General features: G+C 34.5%; 5 protein-coding genes across 18 annotated transcripts; 3 read left to right on the top strand and 2 right to left on the bottom strand.

Moving 5' to 3' along the window:
• The first annotated feature begins 216 nt into the window (after positions 1-216).
• Positions 217-7,773, top strand: Ada2b (Transcriptional adapter 2B). 3 transcript variants are annotated; one of them, XM_046623204.2, is made up of 10 exons: positions 217-476; positions 575-672; positions 1,492-1,551; positions 1,650-1,791; positions 2,037-2,254; positions 2,395-2,624; positions 2,750-2,981; positions 4,401-4,450; positions 5,002-5,374; positions 5,474-7,773. In XM_046623204.2, the coding sequence occupies exons 1-10, from the start codon at positions 470-472 to the stop codon at positions 5,576-5,578; spliced, it is 1,515 nt and encodes a 504-aa protein (XP_046479160.1). In that variant the 5' UTR covers positions 217-469; the 3' UTR covers positions 5,579-7,773. The 3 variants fall into 3 exon arrangements, with proteins under 3 accessions (XP_046479160.1, XP_046479165.1, XP_068991370.1); XM_046623209.2 differs by lacking the exon at positions 5,474-7,773 and having other exon boundaries at positions 4,361-4,450; positions 5,002-5,287; XM_069135269.1 differs by lacking the exons at positions 217-476; positions 575-672 and adding an exon at positions 718-961.
• On the bottom strand, positions 6,221-14,405 carry LOC124217491 (suppressor of Hairy wing). Of its 2 annotated transcripts, XM_046623195.2 has the most exons (12): positions 14,199-14,405; positions 13,934-14,108; positions 13,765-13,830; positions 13,535-13,621; positions 12,979-13,064; positions 12,605-12,743; positions 12,223-12,511; positions 11,992-12,094; positions 11,599-11,865; positions 9,858-10,179; positions 9,400-9,746; positions 6,221-9,288 (listed from the first exon to the last, which is right to left on the bottom strand). In XM_046623195.2, the coding sequence occupies exons 2-12, from the start codon at positions 13,947-13,949 to the stop codon at positions 9,055-9,057; spliced, it is 1,956 nt and encodes a 651-aa protein (XP_046479151.1). In that variant the 5' UTR covers positions 13,950-14,108; positions 14,199-14,405; the 3' UTR covers positions 6,221-9,054. The 2 variants fall into 2 exon arrangements, with proteins under 2 accessions (XP_046479151.1, XP_046479152.1); XM_046623196.2 differs by lacking the exon at positions 14,199-14,405 and having other exon boundaries at positions 13,550-13,621; positions 13,934-14,074.
• Positions 13,540-19,365, top strand: IFT54 (intraflagellar transport 54). Of its 7 annotated transcripts, none has more exons than XM_046623192.2 (11): positions 14,024-14,746; positions 14,881-14,998; positions 15,087-15,199; positions 15,289-15,612; positions 15,861-16,277; positions 16,378-16,445; positions 16,555-16,683; positions 16,775-17,018; positions 17,192-17,317; positions 17,458-17,543; positions 17,714-19,365. In XM_046623192.2, the coding sequence occupies exons 1-11, from the start codon at positions 14,612-14,614 to the stop codon at positions 17,862-17,864; spliced, it is 1,911 nt and encodes a 636-aa protein (XP_046479148.1). In that variant the 5' UTR covers positions 14,024-14,611; the 3' UTR covers positions 17,865-19,365. The 7 variants fall into 7 exon arrangements, with proteins under 7 accessions (XP_046479149.1, XP_068991369.1, XP_068991367.1 ...); XM_046623191.2 differs by having other exon boundaries at positions 14,025-14,746; positions 16,359-16,432; positions 17,714-18,740; XM_046623193.2 differs by lacking the exon at positions 14,024-14,746 and adding an exon at positions 13,540-13,655 and having other exon boundaries at positions 15,861-16,432; positions 17,714-18,740.
• red (LysM peptidoglycan-binding domain-containing protein red) lies at positions 18,030-25,793 on the bottom strand. Of its 5 annotated transcripts, XM_046623233.2 has the most exons (6): positions 25,666-25,793; positions 24,544-24,730; positions 22,562-22,717; positions 22,357-22,484; positions 22,228-22,242; positions 18,030-21,114 (listed from the first exon to the last, which is right to left on the bottom strand). In XM_046623233.2, exons 2-6 carry the CDS (start codon positions 24,718-24,720, stop codon positions 20,874-20,876), a joined length of 717 nt encoding a protein of 238 aa, XP_046479189.1. In that variant the 5' UTR covers positions 24,721-24,730; positions 25,666-25,793; the 3' UTR covers positions 18,030-20,873. The 5 variants fall into 5 exon arrangements, with proteins under 5 accessions (XP_046479189.1, XP_046479190.2, XP_068991371.1 ...); XM_046623234.2 differs by lacking the exon at positions 25,666-25,793 and having other exon boundaries at positions 22,361-22,484; positions 24,544-24,929; XM_069135270.1 differs by lacking the exon at positions 25,666-25,793 and having other exon boundaries at positions 24,544-24,927.
• TfIIA-S (general transcription factor IIA subunit 2) lies at positions 25,390-27,001 on the top strand. Its single transcript, XM_046623243.2, has 4 exons — positions 25,390-25,577; positions 25,693-25,797; positions 26,051-26,180; positions 26,369-27,001. Exons 1-4 carry the CDS (start codon positions 25,506-25,508, stop codon positions 26,398-26,400), a joined length of 339 nt encoding a protein of 112 aa, XP_046479199.1. The 5' UTR covers positions 25,390-25,505; the 3' UTR covers positions 26,401-27,001.
• The last annotated feature ends 281 nt before the right edge of the window (positions 27,002-27,282 follow it).

The following is a 27,282-nucleotide window of genomic DNA, read 5'->3' as shown; positions in this document are numbered from 1 at the left end:
AACGTTGAACCTTTTCTCTCGCGTGTTCGTAGGGTGATAATTATGACATTTTCCGAGAAGCGTCGGGGCGAAAACGGACGTTTGAATCGTGCGAATATAGGATTGGTCAGGTTGGCAATTGTGGAATAAATTGTTGCTGGCAGCTAGGCGTTTTGTACCATACATACATAGTACGTTCCTGAGCGATGCAACGAGGGGCGTTAGCGTAGCGCATGCGCATTTCCTAAACGACGCTACACTCGTAAACAACATTTTTTTTCAATCAGGTAGTATATTTCGGGTGGTTTTTGTTCGAAAAATAAATACGGATGAGCGAAGTGTCTTTCAACTATACATCGTGTACTCGATTTGATATTGTTTTAAAAAATGAGCGTGATTCGCTGTAATAGTTTATGGTTATTTTCGGTTGACCTTAGGATGTGGTGACGTCACTAGCGATCGTTCTGGAAATAAACGCCATAGAACAATAATGGCGGGTACGTAGGTCCCTTCGTTGTAAGGATTGAATTTTCGGTCGATTCCAACCGAACTGAGTCGAGCTCGGTTCGTATTAATGACTAAATATTGTTCTCAGATCTCTACGCTAAGTACAATTGCACATATTGCCAGGAGGACATCGCTGGGTTGCGTGTTAAATGCGTGGAATGTGCCGACTTTGATCTGTGCTTACAGGTAAGTCGTAAGTGGCCCAGGGGCGAAACGAATGGGGATTGGGGGGCCCTCAGCCCTGATGCTCGGGAGTCGAGTCATGTGACCTCGCGACCGACTGCCCACCTCCCCTTCAAACTTTTCGCCAGATTTTGCCTCCTGCTAACGGCAAATATTTTTATTTCTCTCTCCCTCTTTCCCCACCCTTGACTCAGGCCTTGAAAGACGACGCGCTTCGATAATTTCGCTCTTCACCGTTGTATTTGCGACATCGCAACAAGCGATGAGCGGGAAATTCGCAACGCCGCTACATGTGTGTAATTAATTTACGCTTCGTTACGGATCCACGATTTCTCAAGATATTTAGTTTGGATAGAAAATCTTCTTACCTTGACAACTTCCTTATTCTCTTTGCAAAATAACACATTTTACTAGGATAATTTACTCAATCGGAAATATCGTTACTGTTGAGAAACAAAAATCGGTGAACTATGGTTTTTCTTAATATGTAATCCGATATTCATCTAGAATGAAAATTATTTTCAATTTAATCATAAATGCTTGCTGTAATGTTGTGCTCGCCAATGCCTTAAATCTCTGGATATGTGATTCTCACCGCATCTTTTCAGCCTGATTATCTTTTGCAAAGCAATTATGTTGTACAGAACTTACGTGCACAACAGTTTTGCCTTTTTCATTTGTTCCTAAATCTTTGTATACAGTCTACGTGGTAACTTATCCTGCAGATTTGTTGTTATCTTCTTGTAGATGAAAAATTTTGCTTTACTTCAATTAAAATTCAGCATACACACTGTCACACAATGAGAGTGATTTCATTTACAGTGTTTTTCTGCTGGTGCTGAAATAGGACAGCACAAAAATGACCATTCTTATCAATTTATGGTAAGCATTTCTTTGAGCTCAACAAATTTTTACATGCATATTTTATCATGGTGTTTTGTAATAATGTCTCGTTATATTTAATTCTGTTTATTTTTCAGGATTCTGGTACAATTAGCATATTTAGCGGGAGAGGAAGTTGGACAGCGAGAGAACAACTCAGACTTCTCGATGCGATTGAACAGTTTGGTTTTGGAAATTGGGAGGATATAAGTAAACATATTGAAACAAGAACGCCTGATGGTAAAAGAGCGTTATTTTTGTAGCTGAATTTATTTCTTAGATTCAGGTTTCTTTTCTTGCAAAATTCATTACTTTTACGTACAACGTATACCAAGCCCCCCCTGTTTAAAATATGATAATTAATATCAGCTCAGCGATTGCTGCGGAACTTTGAACTGAGTGAAAATATCCTGCAAACACTTTTAAATCGTTGCTACATAACATACTACTTATTCATGCGATTGTTTTTTTTTTTCTTTATGCAGAGGCTAAAGAGGAATACATCGCCAGATATCTTGATGGAAATATCGGTAAACAGACATGGCCTTCGACTGAAAGTTATAGACCAAACCTGACGGATCAAACTAGCTCTGATTATGGGCCACTATCGCCAGACTTGACCTCGCGACTGCCACCGTTAGATATCACCCCAGAAGAAGCAGCTCAGCTCGGCTATATGCCACAGCGGGATGATTTTGAAAGGGTGTGTTATTTACAGCGAGTATCTCAATTTCTAGCAACGCGCTACAAATCTTCCATATATCGTATGTTCAGCATATGGAAAAAAAATTTCGTTCATCTTCAACAGCTTCGTTACATGAATAACTTCTTTCTTTTCTACAGGATTATAAACACGAGGCAGAGTCTTTGGTTTCTTCGTTGTTTCTCACTCCTGCCGAAGACGATGACCTTGACATTGCGCTAAAGCTAGCCCAAGTTGACATGTACACAAATAACTTACGTGAACGAGCAAGAAGAAAACGTGTCGTTAGAGATTATCAACTTGTCTCTTCGTTCTTTGCTTCGACAAGAAAAGATAGAGCGATCAAGAAAAAACAGAGCAAAGAAGACAGGTAACAAACGAATTAACCCACAATTTATGATCACTCAGGTAATTGTTATATTTGCTGTTAAATTAAATGTCCTTGAATTTATGCTTGTCTTTCATTTCCATTGTTGCTCATTATTTGACATACAGAGAATTTCGGGATAGAATGCGAACGTTTGCCCAATTCTACACAGCGCAGGAGCACGAACAATTCTTGACTAATTTGGAAAGGGAACGAGAGCTCCGACTACGGCTAACCGAGCTTAGTCGTTACAGAGAGAACGGTATCACCAGGCATGAAGAATGTGCCCATTTCGAACAAGTCATGGCACAGACTCAAGGTCAAACAGAAACGACGGATCATTGGACTGAAAAGAAATCTGTAAGTTCTCGTTTGGATTTTTATTTCTTGTTACTCTCTTTTCGGTATTGTAAAAATTGTAGAACTTGTAAAATTACATGTTTGTAACTGTATACTAAACTCAGTGTGTGGAAGTTTATCATTGAATAACATTAGTCACATCATTTCTCAGTCACTGGCCGATCCTTGAAAGTCGAACAGAGTAAATACTTCTGTCGCTATTTATTTTCCTCTTCAAAGATACAGAATCAAACCAGATTGACAGAAGGTGCTTACACCTTTACCTAGACATTGGCATTTCGCTTATCCGAATGACAAATCTTTGGAAAATTTCATTTCCATTCGCTCTTTTATCAAACTCTCTTTTTCAGCAATATCCCATATATTATGTTCTTCGAAGAAGAAAAAAGACTACTGCAAAATCTTATATGTTTTGAATGAATGTATTGTTTATTTAATTCTTTCCAGAATTGCCTGTTTTGGCAACTTTCCAAACTTTCTATGATGTGATAATATACGATATAAATTTCACCAACAGCTGTCGTATTTTAAATTTTTTATTAATAAAGCAACTCCAGCATTACTCGTAATAATTATCCTTTTATCTTAATAAAGCAACTCGAGCATCATTCACGATAATTATCCTTATAATTTATTCATGTACTTTTATACGTAGTGGCTAAAATTTAGCAAAGCAAATCCTTGAGAAAAGTTGATTTAGTCAGACATTTCTCTTTTTTGATGTTCAATACACTCGGTCCTTGCAATTTTCAATATATGTGTTTGGAAAAACACCCCTACTAGCAAAAAATTAGATCTATGTAATACCATATCGGTCCCTTTGATATTGTTTCATGCACGCCGCATGTATGTTGCATTTGTATAATAAGCTATACGCTTCACTTACGTACCTAAATGTTTTGCACCTATTGTAACCTGAATCCATAACATTTGTTCAGATCGACAATAACCTTGAGACATAATTCAATGAGTCATCAACATTTTCTTCCATTTTCAGGGCATAGTTTTAGTGTCATTGTTATCTCAAACTTACATGTTTTACATTGACCTATGTAATATGTGCCTACACGTCAGAAATTCACATATGAATTTTGATGTGTCGACTGCAAAATACTTTTACTTGTGTTTGTTGTAATTTATTACGGTCGTGCTGTAATTTTTGCAATTCTTAGATAAAATGAACTACGGTGATAGAAATCTCAAATTACATACCGATGCATTTTTCCATAATACAATTATACTGCAGCGTCAGCAAAATGATTCAAAAAAATTACACGAAATTCGGATTCACATTGATCTAATCATCAAATATGAATAAATAACGTGTTAGCTTTTGCTTACTGTTGACTAATCAAATTATTTGTGATGCGTGTTGCCAGGCGTTTGTGAACAGATTGTATCAGTTTGCATTTCACTTAGGGCAGCAGTGGGCCGTCCACACCAACACACCGCCAAATGTTAAAAAAAAGGTGAGTCCCATGTACGATTGGAAGCAAATTCAAACATGAAAATTTTCCGAAGCTCTATGTGCAAAGTTTGCAGTTAACTAAGTGCGCTTTCCAAATGATTATATTTTGTTTTTATTATGAGTGGGTTGCAAAAATTTCTTGAAAACAAATTCACACCTGTTTCTCTAACGTACTTTTCTATAGATTCATCTCATGTGAAGATCCGATGAATTTTGTAACACATTCGATTTCTGAATAAGTAAATAGCCCTCGTGATTATTTGCTAACTCTGCAAGATTATTGACGCTGTGGCGATATTTTTCTTTTAATTTTTCACTTTTTGTATTTGAGCTGACTTACAGATACAGAAAAAATTTAGGTATGTGAGACTAAAAACACAAAAACCCCTTGTACATACATACCTGTACAAACTACTTATGAAGCTAATAGAAATTTGAAATATAATTAATATATAAATAATAATAAATTTGTTTTAGCCGAGATTTATTCCTATTAGCTTCAATATACAATACAGTAAGATCGAGAAATCATATTGTATGTGTGGATTACAGAGAAGAAGAAAAAAGCTGCGGTTTAACAGACCAAAAATGCACGTCAAAGGCAGACTCAGCCAGCAGCAACTACATAATCAATCAAGCCAGTCCCAATCGGACGACGATTCCAGTCAATCAGTTGGCGGTGCAAGATAGCCATACCAATTCCACCCATCCTACAATTGCTTTCTCAAAAACTACTTTGGAGAAAGGCAACAACTCTACTGTTACAGCCATCAAAGTCTCTCCAACGGGATTTACAGTGTCCGATGCAAGGGACGTAGAGATGGAAGCGGCAGCTCAACTTCTCACCAAACAAGAGAAGACCTTGTGTCTCCAGCTAGATATGAAACCAACGCAGTATCTTACCCAAAAGACCCTGTTGTTGCAAGTACGTATAACACTTCCCATATTTATTAAATAAATTTTCAGAAAAACGTAAACACAGCCAACAACATTCGCTAAACATTGAGGTACCCTTTGTGCGCAGGAGTATCTAAATGGCAATAGGAGATCAGGCGTTGCACCCCAGTCTGAGCCGGAGAGCAAGATCCTTCACTATCTGGTATCCAATGGCTGGATTGCTGCGAACTGATCAACGCAGAACCAATTAAATTTATAGGCGACGCCTCATCTCTAAGTCACCTTAGGCTCATTGCAAGCCAAGTCTTAGGAATAAATAATTTTACTGTAACTTATTATTTGAATATTAATTGAACAGGTGGGAAGAATTTTACCCTTTTTCATCATACTGCCAAATCTGTCGCATTGTTCAAGTTTTCATAGATTTATCTAACAACAAAGATTCCTGTCATAGTTATAAAGAAAATTAAACCGTTTACTAGCAGTAGATTAATGTATCGACTAATTGCTGGCAAACTTGACATTCAACTATAGATCTAGTTATAACTTGCTATTTTGCGCTGCATTAATCTCATTGTCAAGTATTGGCAAGAGATTTAATTACTCTTTAGGTAACATTCCGCCACATTTATAATTCTTAAATTTAAGAAACGTACACATTGTGTTCACCAATTACTGTGATCTTTATATTTATTTTGAGAAGAAATTGTCAGATTGATTAAATTTAGTACTACTCAATATTCAATGCTCCAATACTAAAATACTGTCATCTGTTGTTATCACACTGCTCTGGAGACATCTGTTTGTTTATGTGTGTCTAATTGTGTGAGAATCATGCTTTGTTTTTGATAAAATTGAAAATTTTTGGCCCAGATTTTTGAAGAGCAATACCTGATATTATTTCATCTCATAATTAATGTACTATTGTAAGTAGATGTATGTAAGTAGGTTGATATTTTACGTTATTATACGTATAGCTGTCCTCTTACGCTGAATGCGGTCGACGACTTATTTATAAATAATTGAATACCTAGGTTCCGCTTCTATTACCCTGAAATTTTTGCTCAATTCTATTGTTTGACAAGTTATGTTTCGCCTTGTTCATCTGTAAAATTTACGAATCGATAATCCTCGGTTTCTTTCTACCTGTTCAAAATAAGGTGTATAAATAAACTGTTTTCATTTACAATAACGAAATTAACTATGTATCGCGAAACACTTAGGAGTGGGATTTAATTGTGAATATTAATATTGTATTGCATACTATCGACGTGTAGCCAATGCAAGAAAAAAATATTCTCAATCTTAGTTAATGTGAATTGTCGAATTTTTTTTTTGTTCCTCTCGCTATTGAGAAGTGTGTAAACTTATAGATACAAAACCAAAGCTCTTGATGGCCAAGAAAAGTGTCTTGGAGTGAACATGCCACTGGTGCCTCATGGTGTTCCTCCACCACCAAATTGCTGAATATTTGAATTACAGTTATATTATACTGTATGTATAGATGCTTGAATCGTAAAGAAATTTGAGCTAGTTAGTTGTATTGAGTGACAAGGACGTAGGAGTATTAAAAGCTGCTGATTTTCTGAAACTGTAAAACAACATGAATTTCTTAATTTTATTTCACACCTATTCATGGGAAATGAAGTTTAAAACTAATCAAATATTCACCTAACTTTCCGCTTACCAAATATCCCAAATTATCATCCATGTCAATGAACTCTTATAAAACGGACTATAGCTATGAGAATGGAATGTTTTGGTACCATAAGTGAACTGGAGTTAAACTTTACTGTGAACTTTCTTTACCAGTTTACCGATTTGTAATAAATCCTATTCCTATCCTGAAAAGTTGAGGGTTTTTACACAGTTAGGTATTTAAACGTAACTGATTGGTAGCGGAAAAGCTAATAAAAATATTTGAACATCATTTTATTGTTAAAAAATAATTATTACATGAGGTGCAATCTTAAAACAATTGGTAATAAAAATAGTAATAATGAGACCACATAGCTTGCAGATTAATTAACGGAATAATTCTCATTTAAAGTAGTAGCAATTCTTATACAATTAATCAGCAAGCAATCCATGATGGGTAATTCAAATGGTAAATCTTGGTCAATTGTCTCAACTATCTATATGATTAGTCAAGTTTATTTAAAATCTAAGAAAAAATAGCTGGAACTGTTAGGTACAAAACAAGTTATAACTAATGAAATTAAAATGTTTAATGGTGGAAATATAACATTGTTACATCATATGTAGAGAAAAGTTGCCAGTTGCCAAAGCCGTCTATCTTTAATTGGGGATCAAAGGTAAGGGTTGCCCGATCATCTCGGCGTAGTTGTTATGTGTTTAAGGTCTTTTGTATTATGAGATGACTTTTATATCACTACATGATTTAAGTAACAAAGATTGAAGGCACTACCCATGAAAAAATCAAAGCTGTTTTTACTCTTTCGCCAAATAGAAATCTATCTTCTTCAATTGATCGGTTTTGTTGTGTTCTGGCAATCAATTAACTAAGCTGACTAAATTTGCAAATTCCCTTTGTAATCCATTATACATATTTATCCCAAATCCTGAACGAAACATACTTCTATCTGTAAGCATTGATCTGACCTTACTTCATTTTTAGTCGCTTGAATTCATCTTAATACTAATTTCTTTATTTTTTTTTCTGTCCTTTCAAAAATTTTTTTAAATATTAGATAACTACAAAAAGTAACAATCTAATAAGTGGATTTATGAATTAATGTCAAATCGCAAGTTCAATATACGAAAGCACCTAAGAACTGAATTTATGTCTTTCTATAATTAATTTGGTCAAAAAATCCCAATAACCAATAACGTATTAAGAACAAATAACAGTGATTTCAAAAATTCAGTAAGAAATGGGAAGGAAGAATTAGTGTTGTTTTAACATCAACGCTTCCACTGCCATATTATTTAATTCCACACGCATTTTTTTCCGGTTACAATTAACCTTGTTATTGTTACTTACAATCACGTTTCAATACAAAACAAAAAAAACAAAAACAATTCAATACAAGCCTTCAAATAATGAAAACCTATAATCATTCTATTAGAGTATTTGTGTGGCTTTTAGATAATCTGACATGCCTATTTATGAGTTTATCGTAAATTTCATTATTCTCTCAATAAACGTAGATAAATTTAATACCGATGGCATTACAGAATACGAAGTTTTCGTATTCTGAAACAAATGTAAAGATTTTTACTTTACGCAATGTACAGAGTGACTACTAATATATTCCTGAACTAAAGAGTTGCTGGCTATTGTACTTTACGTAAATAGAGTACCATGCCAATTTATAACTTGTGGTGGGTGCAAATCTCAGAAATTGTTAATTATTAGCAAAATCTTGCTGTCATGTTTAGGAAACAATTTTCATTTATCGTTTCCAACTTGGTATTGCTTGCAATGATAGTTAAAATCACTATATTTGTCCAAAATCATCACGACTATCATACTTATTTTTACACGGATGTCTATAACATACTAAAAAGTGCACCTTGGTTCGAAATGGTAGAGAAATTGATTCGTTGAAAATTGTTGTTCTATAACGATCGCACGTAACTAAGCTTGTTAAACGAGGATCACAAAAAACAGCTAAGTATGAAAGTACTGAACAATTCAAGCAATCTATGACGTCTGATCGGTATTTTTTTGAACCATCGTATTACCTACTTTTCTTTGGATAACTTTAAAACATGTAATATTACCTCATCAACAGTTTGTGATGTTAATAATGATTTAACAGTTTCATCTTCGATCACAACTGTGAATAATATCTTTACATTCTCTCTCAAACGCTGAGCAAATAGTAAATCACTATCCGATGGAATGGGTTGATGACCACAACGCTTAATTACAGCTTCCAGGACGTCTTGAATTGGTGCTTTGGGCCAACCGAATGCCTGCATAAAAAATTGATTCTTTTAAACTGCGAAATTTCAAAAAATAGACGGCAAAAAACGTATTTTGATATTGTAGTGGAGAACATTCAATACGACTTATAATCAACATACCTGTAATGTTTCTTCTTCGACAAGCAAGGATAGTAGATCAACAATAGCTTTGAGTAATTTATCTTGAGATAGAGTAACATTCGCTCCGACACTTTTTGTCTTTGCAGCTGCGCTAGAGGCAATTTTACATAACTGTTCCTGCAAGCGACGTTTCTCAGCTTCTGCCATAGCATCTTCCAGCATGTCTCGATGCTTTGTCCGCATGTGCCGCATCAGGCAATCTTGTCTAATAAACGCACGTCCGCATTCATCGCAAGACTGTGGCATCTCACGTCTATGCGTATTCATATGAACACGCAATGCGGACTTGACCGCAAATCTCTTCGAACATTTGTCACATTTGTGTGCTGAAATGAGGTGCAATTCATGAATTTACAATTCTACTCGCTAGGTGCACGCACCTCCAACCATTATATCACATACGTGTATAAGTATAAGGAATTGTGAAATCAGCTTACGTTTAACTCCAGTATGAAGAACGTAATGTCTTGAAAGGTCTTCTTTACGGATGAAAGCTTTCTTGCACAAGTCACACTCGAATGGTGCAGCTCCTTGATGAACGAATCTCATGTGTACGGTTAGTCTAGTTTTGCGATTAAAGGCTTTACCGCAAACGTCACAGTAAAATGCATGTTCTCCTGTATGATGAAATACGTGCGCCCGCAGCTGGACTGCTTGTATGAATGTTTTACCACAATACTGACATACATGTGGTTTATCTCCCGTGTGTGTACGATGATGGCGATTCAAAGTTTCACGTGCCGCAAATCTTTTGTCACACTGAAAGGGAAACAGAATATATTCGATTAAGCTACTGTCTAAATTTTGCTAGTAATAATAGCATACAATGTTTGATCAAGAATCATCATTACTACCACATATTGTAGTAAAAAATGAGTGCTATTTCACAGCGTATATCACTTGTCTTCATTAGGGTACGTTTGATTTGTCAGTATTATTTACATTGATAAATTTAAGAGAAAGACACTTTCTACGCGAGTAAAGTGACTAGCAAAAAAACTGAATCTCATTTGAATAGTCACACAAGTATCACGCGACAAGTCTTTTGATGGTTGGATTGAACTGATAAACAGAAAGCAGTGATAATAAATATATATAGAGAGCAATATGTAATAAACGTAGCTTTGGTGTAACTCTTCAAGTTTAGAATGTAAAATATTTATGTGTAATTTGTATTGTTAATCATTTTTAATTTCATAAGTCCATAATATTTTCAAAAACACGTTTAATCTCTAATCAAATACAGGGGTACTCAATCCAAAACCGACAAACCATTTAGGTCATTCATTTCCACGATTTTAATTTTTATCATAATGATACTAGGTAAATTTCTAAATTTTATAGAGAAAAATTCACACACATAGAGGCAGTTGTATAGTAGCACACTGCACATATCAATGTTTCCCATTCTACGGTGGAAGAACTTTCAGTTAGTATAGCTCAAGAAACGACAATGATTATTAGCTTACGCTTCACCGAGTAATTTAATTCAGTGTTTGATAAATAATACAGCCGGGAAACATGTTTTTCATCTGTCTTGATGAATATAGTAGATATTACCGTACGTACTTACCTTTTTTCTAAAATTAATTACATCACTAAGTAAGCGTCAATAGATGGGCAAACTAATTGAAATAAATAGTAAATTAAATGAAAATTTGACTCTTTGAGGCAGTTTTCGTTATGTTTATATAAGAGATTGAAAATTGGTGTGAATTTTTCTCTGTTTACGCGATAAAATAGTTTATCAAAATTTTGAAAAAGTTTTGGGAAAAACGTGGACTAATATTTGTCGGTTTTGGTTGAAATGCCCCTATATTTTACATTACTTAATACGTTTGCATTGAAACTTACTTTGATCGTTCTTCATATCCTTATTGTTTGCTTGTAATTAAATTGATGGCATACATGTAGTTGGGATGTAAAGTTTTTCTTTCATTGTTATATCTTTTCATTCAATGACTCAAAGAGTAGTAATAACAAACACAAGTATGCGTAAGCTAACAATAATTTTTCTAAGCGTTTCGCTTGTTTTCAAACCAAAACCTAAATTATGCATAGTCAATCTATATTGAATACGTAGTTATACATAAATTTAGGCTATTACATTATGCGTACGTTGATAGAGCGTAATATTTCCTGTCAAAGTATATAAGTTCAAAAAATATTTAGACTTACAAATTTGCACTGGAATGGTTTCTCGCCCGTGTGAACACGTCGATGTTTTTTCATGGCTGGAAGAGACTGGAAACTCTTTTGACACAGATCGCACGCAACTGGGCGTTCTCCTGTATGCGTACGCTCATGAATGACTAATTGTTGATTTGTGTAAAATTTTTTTGGACAATGTGCACATGCCTGTTTTTTCTGCCTCTGCGGCGCTCCTGCATGCATACGCAAGTGTTCTCGTAAGTTATCTTTGCGCGTGAATTCCTTATGACAAACCTGCAATCAAAAGTTGGATTCGATATCATACACCAGAGCCTCTGGGTAGTGTTTACAAATATATTTTTAACATGCAAATTGCAGTTATCTGACATTAATAATGATATCTAAAAATGCGAAACTTACTTGGCAAGCAAAACCAGCACGAGATACACCGTCGCAACCAGTTTGCATAATGTGTCTATCCAAATGATACTTTCTTGAAAAATATTTGTCACAACGTTCACACCTAAAAAAATTCAAAAAATTATTAAAATTCTGAATAGGTCTTTCTATCAAAGATGTTTCTTGGCTAGTGCTTTTTATCATCAATTCTTAAATAAATAGTGTAAAAATTGTCCAAAATAATTCACTCACTTAAAGACTTGATGTTTCGCATGAACAGTGTAATGATGCTTGGTTAGGCTTTTCTTATTGGCAAATGCAAGGTCGCACACTTTGCAAGTGAAGTTTTGTTGTATCCAATGAACCACAACCATGTGCCTTTCCAGAGCAGAAAGTTTTTTGAAAGAAAATTCACAGTGGTCGCACTTCAAACATCCGTCAGTATGTGCCGTTAATGAATCCTCTCCACAACAATGACACTTGTCGACGGACACAGGTTTTATCGCTGCTGCAAGATTGTTGTTTCTTGGTGTATTGCCGCCTGGAAAAAAAATGAATAGTAAATTGTTAGTGAATGCTACTAACAAACGCCACAAAAGTTTGTGCAAATGATTGCACCCGTATTAACACTTACCATCTGAAATTTGGCTGACGTCATCTGGTTCTTCGACGTACTCTTCGTCGTCTGAATCATAGCCAGTTATTTGTCCGATTTCTAAAGCATCTGAACGGTCATCCTCGTCTCGACATACATCCAAATGATCCTTTAGCAACTGTAGAATTGAGTAAAAATGTACATAATATTACTGTTAGAATTAGGATTCTTATGGTCAGAATCATGGGAGGCACAGATTTTCTTTACGTTGTAAAGACTAGCACAGAAAAGCTTGATGTTGAATTTAAGTACAATCACATAAAATTGGTTTTAATAAAAGGTATGGAATACTAATTTGCTCAGTTCTCGTTACAGCATACTTATTAGGATACAGAAATGGTAACTGAACTTACATCTTCTGATTTGAATATACGGCGACAGGTAACACATTCGTAGTCTGTTATAATTTCAATTATATGATCAGTTTCGTCTGACCCAGCTGTAATGGAAACACATGTATTAGTATAAAAAACTTCATCTGTAACAGTAACTTACTAAGTCATTGATATTTACATTGCTCATTTAAAAAAATATCTGATCAACTTTAGTAGTAAAGAACTACTTGACAATGTTATCGAATATGGGATGCTCATCATTGTAAGTAAATCAGATTCGAAAACTACTTGTGACGTCATTCGCAAAAGCCATCTCAAATTCTAGAATCCCACTTTGTGTGACACATAGAATAACTGATATTTTTTGCATGTTTTTGAGTCAATTATTATTGAAGAATTAATTGTATCCAATTTTTTGCCTAATAACTTATTACCATTTCAAAGGAGCCGCCTTTCGTGTTATTAAATAAAAATTCTACGTCAATGTATATTATGATGTCAATGTACATTAGTACGCATGTATTGAATTATATACGTATACATAATAATTGTTTGAGGTGCTAAAAATACACACTCATTTTATCCTTACACTGTCCGTTGAGTAGTTCAATCTCCTCCTGAGCATCTGCAGCCTGTATGGCATTTTCGTTTTGTGAGTCGCCTACAATAGAAATCAAACAGGTGTTGAACAGATGGTTAGTTTACCCGTCTATCGTAGAAAATTTTATTTGTATTACAGAAAAGATACGTAGTAATAGAATAACAGTATTAACAATCACTTTCGGCAACTACGCCACTACATACCAAACAATAATTCAACAGCCTCCTCGACATTCCCTGACGGGACGGGATGTTCTATCTTTACGATTTCTGTAACAGACAACATGTATAATGGCGTGAATTCGTCGATTTAACCAAAATATACGTATGAACGAAAGGCACCGATTGGTAATCATCGGGGACGGGTAATTACCTATAACACGCGGCATGCTTTCAGTCTAACGGGAGAGAATCTCCCTGACATCCGACGCAGCGATGATCAATGGTTTTCCAAATCTCTTTACTTGCAACCTCGCACTACGATACCTGTGATCTAGACGTTGCTCAGCGTGTTTGTTTCATGTACAAAACACTTTATTATCCTAAATCTAAACAGCAATACCAGTTTGTGTTTCAGTTTGGAATAAATAATGTGTCAATATTAAAGTAAGACTGGGAAAAAATGTATAAACACGAACATTTGCCCCTGATGGAACGTCCACCTTGGGACACGACGCATTACAAAATGGCCTACATAAAGGGGCACGCCTTTGTGAAGCAAAGATTCTCAATTCCGAAGATATTTTGATGAAAATAACATGAGCCAAAAGGGAATTTTATTTTCAAATGCTATAACCATCGTTAATTTTATAAGAAATATCGTATTTTTCTTTATCGCTAAGCTTTTTTTCACAATTCAATTCGAGTTTGTAATGTTGGCTGCCCTGCGCGTGACGAGAGGAAGGCATTTCAGTGGAGGAAGATCACGTGGTTATAAATCTGATCACGTGATCCGTCGCCAACAGCAACCGATACGTATACAACATCGCCCTGTCAAATCTATTTCAACATTTGAAACGTCGTATTTTATTTCCATAATATATAATAGAAAATGACGGAAGACGTAAAGCCGGAAGTAATTAAAAAAACTCAAGATATTCTTGGGAAATATTTTAAAAAACCACCACTCACGGAAAAATTGTTAAAGAAACCACCTTTTAGATTTCTACATGATATAGTCTCATCGGTAATACTGTTAGTTAATATTACGCGCTTTTTTACATTTAATTCATTTTTCATAATTGCTCACCCTTATTTAAAATAAAAACTTTGCAATTATTCTGCTAATTTATTGTGCTTAACGGTCTTATAATGTTAAAGGTAATTAGAGAAACTGGATTTCTCGATGGTCTTTTTACAGAGGATGAATTGAATTCCGAAAATATAAAAGACAAAGACTCCAAGCTTGCGTATTTAACAAAACTGATTGACGTTGTGAGTAAGTGAAACGAAGACACAAATTATCTAGATGGTCATATTTTTCCTGATTATTCTAGATAGCTAACATAATAAGTTAAACATTTCAGAGTTGATTACTGGAAATAATCTCATGGTACGACCCAGTAAGATCATCGCTGGACATGAACCCACTCGAACCAATGAGTTACTGCAAGCGATTGGAAAAGCCCTTGACAAAAAGGTATTCACAATAATTTCTAGTTATTCGTAAAATGGTAAACCCAATGTTCAAAATGGTATCACTGTGTAATTGTTTATCTTTCACAATAGATCAGCAGCGCAGAAGCAATAGAGCACTATAAAAATAGTAATGGTAGATCTAAGGGGCCAGTGAAATCAAAACTGGTTGCTAAAGATGAGTCTAAGAAGCCAGTGTCTAGACAGTCTTCACAATCTAGAAAACCAGTGGAAAAAGAGAAGCCTCCGATTGATCAAAAGAAAAAGTCTACAAGCACCAGCAAAAATGCACCCAAAGAAGTTAAAACCCGTGCTGAGAATAGACGAGAAAAACTACACGAACAGGAAAAAGAGAATAAAGCAAAAAATAAGGGTGGGGATAAAAAAGAAAAGATCGTTGAAATTCCTTCTGCTGAGGTAAAGAGATGTTGATATAGGAGTTAGAGTAGATAATCTATTTTAGATATAGGTTGAGCGTCGTATTTTGTTTACCTTTTGTATCGTAGAGCCTTTTCTTTTTTTACTTTGATCGATAAGAAAGTATTTTCTTCCATTGTTTTGAACACCGCCATGACGATTTTATAAAAGATTTAGTCATTTGACAAACATATTATCCATAACTCTTGTAATGTCGCCCAATGATTGTATTACTAAATTATTTTTAGTCCAAGGAAGAAAAACGGCCATCTTCGGTGAGGCGACAAAGACGCTCAGTGTCAGTTCAACCCAAGGAAGATCCTTCATCACCAAGAACGTTAGACTCCCCAAAAACCAAACCTGCTTTATCAGATTCAACAAATTCACCTACTCATAAAATGACGGAATCTTCGTTGCGTAATACCAACTCGCCGATAGACAAGCAAGTAAAATCGCAACAAGGTAATAACCAAACGGAACAACCGCCTGATAGAATATCAGAACCAGAAACAAGACAATCTGCTGAAATAAGGGGAAAAACAAGCGCGAATGATGATGGTTCTCGTAGAAGCTCACATTCTGATGGTAGGACAAAGAGAAGTGCAGAAAAAAACTCAGCTCCCTTAGAAGGTGAATCGAAACCGAAATCTTCAGCTGGGAACAAAGTAAGAGAAGCAAGTAGCCTGCTGTCACCAAATCATAAATCATCGAAATCAGATACAGTACCAAACAAATTACAAAAACAGTACACGTTTGAGCATCCAGGTTCTCCACCACCAAAGCCTGCAGGTCCCCCAGACGATTCTGCAAATACAACAATGTCAGTCTAATAAGTATATAGTTCAATATTAATGAATAGCTCGATAGTGTTTTTATAATCTGGTAATGAAACGAAAACAATGTTTGTAAAGTTTTCAAACTATTACTGTGGTTTGCTTATAGAGTTCCTGAGACGACAGTAGTGAGACCAAAAACTTCACTGCGTCCTCCCAGTGCCAGGCCAATGAGCGCTAGACCTGCAGCTCCTAGGATGCGATCAAAAACTGAATTCATTTTAAATGAAGATATAACGTAATCCTAAGGATCATTGGTTATTGATAATAAAGTAATTAGACATTAACACATATGTATTTTTTTCTAATGTGCTTTTTTTTCATTTCAGAACTCCAATGGGCACTGTTAATGTAATCGTAGAAAATTTTGACACAAAAGAGGAAGATGACGTTGATGATATGGTTGTAATGGAGACAGGTGGGAGTGGGGATTCCCTAAACATCGATGGATTAGCTAGGACTGAAAGTCAGCTTTCGGAAGAACATGGACATCTGGTAGCTCAAATCTTGGAGACTCAAAGAGAGTTAATCAATACGGACAATGTCGATGTTATGCCCAAGAAGGTGGAGATTGTGAGCATATTTGAATATCTGATCACATACTGAACATCACGTTTAACCGGCTAAGTTTTCAAGTCCCCGCTACTTTCTCAAATCAATCTTCTGATGCACCAGTATCTCAGACCAGTAGTATCTGAGTATATTTCCAAATCCATAGAATAAAATTCACGTGTATATTGTTATAGGAATGGGAAGCAGGATCAAGAAGAGATCGTGAAACAGCAATAAAAGAAGTTGATAAATTGCGAAGTTCTATTCAAACTTTGACGCGAGCGACAAACCCACTGGGTAAACTCTTGGATTATTTACAGGTAAAAAATTACTTTTGTAGTTATATAGCATTTTGATTGAGACCATACAAGGCTGCAGAAAATTACGTCCATTTTATTCATTTGCAAAGATACAGTCTTTTCAACCTGCATGCATTCAACGACCTGTATTTGCTTAACAGGAAGATGTAGAGATGATGCAGAGGGAACTCCATGAATGGCGAAGTCAATATAATCAATTGAGTGAACAATTACGCCAGGAGCAAATGTGAGTAAATAATAGTCGACAACTATCTCCATTCATCAGCGCACCTATAATTACTCAGTATTAAAAAATTATATAATATTTAAACAGCACTGTCGCACTCTTGTTAAAGCAGTAATAATATTCCAAATAATTATATAAAATACGCATAAATTTTGTTATTATCATGACAGCTCAACAGAGGAGTTTATAGAACCCATGAAAGGAACTCTCAAAGACATCGAAGGTAATATCAAAGTTCAGTTGGATAAAATACGCCAAGTAAAAGCTGGGATAATGAAAAATGATCAGAAGATACAGAGATTGCTCAATGGACATTTGTAGGAAACTAATTACTAACTTGGTATCGTAAGATGGATAATTCAACAAGCTCGTACCAACTGCGTATTAACTTATTCTCATACATGATACTACAATAGATACAAACATTTTACGTTGGATGCAATAGAAATATCAACATATAATACAGCTGCGATATAACATGACAAATAGTATTTCATAATCTTTGTTTTATTGATTATCTGTATTAATTATAACAAATTTTACTAAAATAATAGCGACAACTAAAGTACACAGTGTTGCAGACCAAACCGATTGTATGAATATCTGCCGTGTTGCATTTCAGGTACTAAATTGTAAGACTTGTGAACGCGACAAATTATAAAAATTTGGCAATCATTTCACGCTTACATGCGTTCTCTGCTTTCTTTTTTGGTCAGTGCAGAAGGAATCTATGTCGAGCTAATTGCATGTATTGCTATTTTATTTAATATAAACTTGTATCGTCCAACAAATTAGGTCATTTATAGTAATATAGTTTACATATTTATTTGGATGACAGTAATACCATACTATAGCATAATATTATGACGATGTTTATAGACTATATCTAAGATTGCACCAAGTAACAAGGTTTTTTTTTTCTTTTGATTTTTTTTACACTTTATGCGATAGATTAAAGCAGAATGGACATTTTTTATTATAACGAATGTAACCAGAGTGACGAACTCACTGGTAAGTCCTAATGAACCATAATTGAAAAGTGTACCGTGCATCCTTGGCATATGACAATTAGAATGTAAGTGCAAAATGCTATGTAAAAATTGCTTGGTATGCAGTCGATACACCTCAATTATGAAACTTGGCAAGCCGTTAGCATGCTCCTTTCTAAGGAAATTGTCCTACATACAGGTGTAAATATTGTACCTATTTTCACAGCTATAATCCTAATGAATCATACAGCTCGTAATGTCAATTTCAAAAGATCATGCTCAGTTATTTAAGTAGTCTTCTTGTTAAGTTTTATAAAGTCTGATAATAAACAGAAGGCAATCTCCTGGAGATCGGGCGAAGGACAAGATTTTGAAAACCAATAATTGTTCTGTAACATAATTATAATTCTGACTATAAAACTTTTCCATAATTATAATTAATATTTTTTACAGTAATTGTTTATGCGTATTATTCGCAAGGTAAATGTTACTTTGCCCAGCAAACAAAGCAGAACCAGTTGAATCAGAACTTATACACATAGATACATACATTGTACAGTAATTACAAATTATTCTATGTAATTTATAGTTCATGTACACGTTTTTATGATTCTTTACAATATTATTTTCTTTTCTATGAATATAGACTTACCTATATACACCTTTGTATATCATTATGTATAATAATATAACAGTTTATTTTTGTGCAAACATAGAAATTTACATTACAAAAATGATCTATGTCCATACATTATTATGCAAGGGCTTCTCAGTTTTCATTTTCTAAAAAAAAAAACCGTAGTAAACTAAAGTTTATATTGGAAACACATACTGAGATGAAAGAATAATTTTTTTGCGAAATTTTGAAGTTCTTACCTAGTTTGTTATACAAAGATTACAGATATTTTGCACTTATATAAAATAATATATTGTATATTTATATTTCATACGCGAGGAAAGTAAAAATAAATAGGTATTTGTTACTGAGTAATTATAACATTCGAGTAAATATTATTTATATTCAATTCGGTTTCAACAGAATTAAGTTTCTATTTCATTTCTGCTGATACTTAAATGAATCTATTCTTCTTGCAAATTACTGCGTAAAACAAGAAAGCTAATTTTAAAAACTTGCAGAAAGTAAAATAAATTCGGCGGAAAATAACAGTGGCTACCTTTTCTTCAAAATAACTTACTAATTCGTTAAATTGAATAGTGAACTGCATAATTTTTCAGCTTAACAATTTTACCAAGCATCAAATGTATATATTCTTTATAATGTATGGATATTTTATAATCTATTATTACTGAAGCTTGGAAGTTGGAAATCTACAATGTGTCCATATGGATTACAACATTTATTTTTGAAATTTCTTCACGGCATAAATTCACAGTATCCAAGCAAAATATCATTCATTAAATAGATTCTTTCTTCTTTTTAATTCTTTTTTTGATTTTCTTTATTTTCAAATAATAAATGAACAAGTTGCCAAGAATTTGCAAATATCATGTAGATTACCACCAAACAGCACGGTAAGTCGGTGTGATAAGCTAATTAAAGATAAATTAACTTTCAATTCGTTCAAGACTGGATACAATATATGTAAGGCATCAGAAGGTTCAACACTAATACTTCATCTATCTTTTATTCTTAATAAGTCAACGTTATTTGAGCATAATTGTTGCAAGTAAGAAAATACTTGCCAACGTATATCGGACTATGTACATAACTGATATTTGGGATCAGTTCAATAAAATTAACATTTTTTTAACAAAATTTTCAACAGTGGTAAGATATTAAATTTATATTTATAAACAGAAAACGAAACAAAAACAATAAATAGAAAATAAATTGAAATCTCTGCGAGCGACGGTTCACTCAAAAACGAATAACCTAACGTAATTGGTTTAAAAAAATAAAGGGAATTCACTTACCCTGTTGCTTGCAACAATTATACCTCACGTAATCTCTATTCAAACATTCTTCAATAAGAAACGGCTAGTCTGAAGCGTTCTAATGCTGGACACCAATGTCAAAAAAAAAAATTAACGCTTATTATCTTGTCAAGTGTATAAATTACACTGCAAACATGAATATACATACATATACATTATATATAGGTGTATGTATAAATATACACGTATGAATGTATGTTTGGTACTTCAATGTCATTCATGCCGTGACGTGACGTGAAGATACTCGATGTGATCGTCATTTTCATATTAAGCTATTAAGTGTGGTGCGAAATTATTTATAATCCAGCACTGCTTTCGCCAATATATCTACCTCATTACCCAAAACCTAAGTCCTTACACATATAGCGCAAGTCGACCGTAATTGCTACAACTGAAACATCTCGTCCTGCTGTTGCTGCAGTCTTTGCAACGACGTCTTCACTCTTCTTCCTTGAGTCATGACAACGGCGGACGGCAAATTATGAACATCGCCGGATGAAGATGTCCTCAATAGCTCAGAGGGTTCGGCTGATGAGTTTGTGGTTGAACTAATGGGGTGTGAGTTGCGTAATCTAGCAACGGCTCTTCGCCGCTGCGTGAACGTGTCATCCCCCTCATGGCAAAACCTAGACATTTTGCCAAAACAAAAATAATATCTATTTTTTAAATACTGTTTCGCAACTTATGAGCCTGTTATTTCAATGAATAGCGATATTTTCACATGCTCCGTTCTGATGTCACATATATCATGATCTGGTACTAACGCCAGATGTATCAGATATATTCCGGAAACATTCAAACATCAAATCATGATAAGAATAGATGAATATATGAAAGGTTCAGTGCCAGCGTAGCCTAAACCACATTGTCGATAAAACTCACTTCAACTATACTAAGCCATTTGAAACAAGCCTTATCGAGAATGTGAGTTAGGCTACTCTGGCACTCAACCCTTCATATATTAATATTAGAATTGTTTATCCACCTTTTCTAGTAAAGTCATGCTAAAAATAGTTTGATTTCGTCACTGATTGATAATTCGAGAAGAGTTATTACATGCATAAAAGTATCAAAGTACAAAATTATTTCATGCCAAATTGTATAGTATTTTAGAAAAACGATACAACTCCTATTTATTCTGATAAATTCATAACTTCAAGAAAATCCCGATTGATATTAGACTGTAGGTCTAATTTGAAAAATATGAAATTCAATAAATAGAAGAACGTTAAAAGTGTTTTAGGAAAATTATTGCGGACCATAGTAGCGTGCAAAACTATGAAATGAGAGGACTTTAGTTCAAATCCTCAGTGCAGCTCGCAAAAATTGTAAGACGAGTACCTAGTTTAGGCGCCATATCGACAAGCTGAGGTTCGAAATAAGTCCGGCTACACCTAAGCAAGGTTTTGGATATGTTGAGATTGCTGCAGACGCATAATGATGGTTACTAACCCATCCCACTCTCACTACGCACAAGCTAACTGCTTATGGGGACGTTAACCGAAAAGGTACGCTCAGTTTGTTTGTGATTATTATTATTATTATTATTATTAATAATAATAATGCCTACTACAGTTAAATAAAATAATTCAAATTCAATGCGTCAGAAGGACTGTTTTTGTTTGCGAAATCAATTCTATTGCATGTTATGATTAACGTGTGGTAAGTGTTGAAAATTGGAAGTTGAAACATACAGCAAATGATAATTGATTCAGTAGAGCATAAATTAGGGGACTTACGCATATTCTCCAAAACTGTGTCAAAGAGTGCAAGTAAAAATATATCTAATAAGCTATTGATTCAATTTTCAGAACTTAAGCGCAATATTCAATTCAATAATAAAAAGCGTTAAAGTGCATGTAACTTACTCACTATTTCCTTGCGCGCGTTTAACTTCTTTCTTCATACTCGCTATCGATGAATCCATTTTTGCCAAGAAATCATCTACGGAGCTTTCGTCATCTATGGAAGAAGTTATCGACGAAGGACTAGTTATCTGAAAAATTAAATGAATACGTGTACTTTTTCTAAACAATTATTACATGGAATCTGAACTAAAGTAAGAAAACTTACGCTTTCGATACCCTGTGAACTCTCAGCACCCGAAGGCAGGATAGAATAATTTCCTAAGGAAGCGTTAATATCTCCAGGTACAGGAATAAGTAGATATTCACGTAGAAATAAACTGTCTGATGCCCACAGTCTGTTTGCTCTCCGTATCTGTTCTGTCTGGAAGAATAAAAAATAAAAATAAAAAACATGACCAAAATCAATATTTAAATCTGATACCTGAAAGCCGTAACAATGAAATTTACACACTTGGAAAACATATTTGAGAATAACGCGAGTAGAAATAAAAACAAAAGCCTCAATTTTACCTGCTTATAAACTAAGAATAAAATAGAAAAATTATAAGTATATTTTTACAAGAGTTTACAATGAAAGTATACTGAAATTACGTAACCTGCCGTATGGTTTACTCAAAACCGAACGTCATGTTAAAAAGTCGATTAAAAACGATTTTATTCATCGCCATTAATATTTACTTGACCCTAATGGTGAAATCAATTGTCATCTTCGGATCATTCCTTTTTTTATTTCTTTTCTGTTCAACCTTCAGGTAACATAATATTATAAATCTGTCTACGCAACAGACCGATATACAGGCTTATCTTGTCGCCTAGAGTTAACAAATGTTTTGTTATCTTTGTAACATATTTTGTGAATATTTTGGTGCAGTAATAATAATAATATACCAAATGACAATTCCTAAGAATGCTCGATCTGTGATTGTTAAAATTCTTCCTTCAATTGTAATCACGCATGTATCGTTTGAATAAGTGGTACTTGAATAGGCTTGCGTGTAATTATTGACACAAATATCATGAAGCATGCAACCAATGTGCTTAATTACAGTAATGTCATGTACACGCAGTAAAACATATCAGTGTTATACAAGGTCCTGGTGTAAACTGTGAATTAAACTGTGTCAGCGTGAATAGAATACATTGAATATGCAGATGAAGAGGTTTCGGCTTAATTTTTGTACCCAAAAATGTACCTTGGGTTTTTTTTTTTTTTTTAATCATTCACACAGGTTCAATTTTCATCCAAACATCATTTACCATGCGTGAAATTGAAAAATAATCATTGAAATATGTGATGAAAGTTTTTTTATTCAGACAATAAGTTTATAAGTTAAAGTGTACATGAAAATGAAACGTAATTGCACAATAGGCACAGAAAGAGAAAGTATCAACCCAATTCAGTCATGTGACAAAAATCACGTGTGTGTATATACTTTTGTAATAAGGAGCGAGATATGTAATGCCAAGTGCAAACAGAAACAAGGTTTGCCGTAGCAGTTTCTTGCGCAGGAACAGACCTTGCATAAGGTTTTTAATATTTTTACAAAACTGTAATTGATATGTATGCCAATCAATTGAATTTTAATTTCTAAATAAAGGGTTGGTTTACAGTTGATTATAAAAATCTATTTTATATCAGCCAGGTATTTATTTACGCAATAAACCATCTTTATAGCTTATAAAATCATCAATAACATCATGAAATTTCTAGCCGTTTCTATTTAATCAATTTTGTGTACTGTGTGGGGTATCGATTAGCATTGCGTATTATCAACAAGCTTATCATAAGCAAACATAAACAGAATCGAAAACATGTGACTGTTCAAACGGGGATTAAACGTACGAAAATTTCCAAACAGAATTGGAAAATTTCACAGAAATAATCAACTCCAGTCTGGGATATTTTAACGACAAGTGATTGGAAGTGGATAGGCAAAGGATGCAAATGATAGGTGGGAAGACAACCGATTAATGCAAATCAGCGAGGATGATTACAATGAGCGATTGATGTACGTTAGAGAATGAGAAACCAGTGGTTTTACCATCAATTCAAGAACGACGTTCCAGTCTCTAGAAGTGAGGTAAATGATAAATATTGTCAAGCAAAGAGAAGCGTTTGTTATGCGAGTGACATAAAAAAGGGTAAAAATAGTGATTGACAAGTGGTAATATAAGCCCTTTACGTACCGTGACCCCGTATTTTAGCGCGATACCCTGGAGGGTATCGCTCGCCGAAACGACGTGCTTTACAAGGTTTTCGTTGCGCGTCATGTGCTTAGCCGTGCTCCCGTATTTCTTGAGTGCTTTGCTGGAATCACGAATAGACATTCGCTCTTCCATCTCTCCACCGCCATTCCACTCCATGTTCAAGCCTCTAAAAAGTTGTGCCAACATCATTCGGGGGCGGTAAACGGTACGTGAAACGGCACTTCGATTTTATTTTCAAATTCGAATCACATCGATGATCGTAATAATTATATGTAAACTGTCTGCCCTGATCTTTCGTTTAAACGAGGTTCCTTATCGATTAATGATTTCAACTCTTGACCTGACCTTATCAGACTATAAATTCAACGCGTCGTTTCATTTCATCTACGCGACTTGTCCAGTCGTCTCGTAACGACAGCCAGTACATTCTTATCAGAATAATCGGCCAATCATCGCATATTTGTATTAAGTCTGACATCGTTATATTTCTGATCTATAATCTCATCGGATTGAGCTTTATCAGCTTGTTGGCGCAAGAATTAACCCTATACTTAATCCGTATTCTTGACCGCGGGAGATGTTTATCCAGATTTTGTAAGCGGCAGGATAAAACGATTATTGAAAAACGGTTATTCCGCGGGAGGGGTTTTTCTGTTATCATCGTTTAAGTACCTTGCGAATTAAATTCATTAAAAGCATGGTATCAAAATAAATACATTTTCAAATACTCCCGCTTAATATTCTTATGTTGGTCGACTGACGTACCGCCATCAAGCATTTGATATCGATAACGTGGTCATCGATAGTATCGATTCAAGACATTAACAATCTTTACGTCATCGGCACTCGATCTAGTGTGAATTATTTTTCATTGACTCTAAGTGTTGTTGTCAAAAGTAGCGGTGAACACTTCGCTGTAATTACCTCGATAGTCGGCTAAAATGTCGTATCAGTTGTACAGGAATACGACGTTGGGTAATACGCTTCAAGAAAGTTTGGACGAATTGATTCAGGTAACGTATCGTTTTACTGTGGGATAGTTTTGCAGACCGAAGAGGTTATGGAACGAAGGGTAATTTTTAAACGACAAATCACACCTACCGCAATAACACTTTTCCTCTTTTCCAGTATGGCCAAATTACACCGCAACTAGCGATCAAAGTGCTCCTACAATTCGACAAGGCGATTAATCAGGCTCTCGCTACGAGGGTCAAGTCGCGACTCACTTTCAAGGTTAAACATTTTTTACAAAAACCGCAACCTCCGTTAGTTTTCGATAATCATTCAATCGAATTACACTAGTTTTCACTTAATGCGCACTTGTTCATGTTGCCTTGAAATCCAATTGTCGATAACTAATATACATCATTATTGGTTTAGAATAACTTTTGAAGTTTTTCTCAGTTCATTGAAATTTGATGACGATGCTTCACTGCATTTATCTACCTGTAATTGATATAATCTTATGATTTGCGTTGTTTTTTAGGCTGGAAAGTTAAACACGTATAGGTTTTGTGACAATGTGTGGACTTTCATGCTAAATGATGTCGAATTCAGAGAGGTGCAGGAGGTAGCAATTGTGGACAAAGTTAAAATTGTTGCATGCGATGGGAAAAGTAAGTATACCTAATCAGGTTGCTCATTTTTTCAAGTCATTGAATAGCAAAAACTGATCGTCTATTATTTATTTGTGGCTGAAAACTTTGAGGCGCAATTCAGATCCACTCACAAAGAATTCAAATTGATTTCAAATAAACTTTACAGGGTATGTTGTCCTTATGTGTGAAAAATAATTTTGTTACAGCTGTTGATGCGGACGTGCCTACTAAGCGATAACAGATGAGCAATCTGTAGAGGGACTGATATTTTTAATTTTACTTTAGGAAATGTCTTCGTTCTTCTTTTAATTCTGAACCGTTTATTGAACAACAATAACTTTCCCCTTACTATTGTATGTTGTGTAGTGTTTGCTCAAGTTAGGTACCAAAAGCAGCTGAATTTGAGACAGACACACAAGAAATATCTCAACCATGTAGATCGAATGATATTCAAGTGAAATAATGTAGTTTGAATACATCCATTCAAGCAAGCAATAATCACAGCTTCACTGTACTTAATATAGATAAAACGTTCTAGAGATGAAAATATTACAAGTAATATTCATTCGCAGTCTATTGCAGGCTGTGATTATTACAAATTCCATTGTATCGTTGACTCACACACATATATGAAGAATATACAATTTGCTTCTTGCTCCTTTTAACTCTGTAGTTTTTATATGATGAAAATAATAATTCATAATTAGCCAGTTATAAAGGCTGTGTAGCAGTATGGGATAGAGACCAAAAATTAATATTGATAATAGCTAATATGCAATATTTTGTTAAAATAGGTAAAGAATAAATGAAAATAAAACAAATATATTGAGTTACATAAAGTGTGGCCATGTTTTTTCGTCCGTCTAAAAATGTTGAAATCTTTCAGAGGTTATCTGACAACAACATTCGTGGCTATACTTTTCTATCTTCTCTTATTTTTCCAAGTTCAGTTTATAAATACTACAATAAATTTCATCAAATAAAAACAAAATATCCAAAACTACGGTCACTTGTATACAACTTCTTTGTTTCACCGTTTCAAAGAAGCTTTACGGTAAGGACAATTATCTGTCTTCAATAAGTGTCAGTAATCGCAATGGGCAGGAAAACAGTAAGAAAA

Source organism: Neodiprion pinetum, chromosome 4 (assembly GCF_021155775.2).
Source record: "Neodiprion pinetum isolate iyNeoPine1 chromosome 4, iyNeoPine1.2, whole genome shotgun sequence".
NCBI lineage: Eukaryota > Metazoa > Arthropoda > Insecta > Hymenoptera > Diprionidae > Neodiprion > Neodiprion pinetum.
Note: the sequence above shows the minus strand (reverse complement) of the source record. Positions and strands in the feature narration are given on the sequence as shown.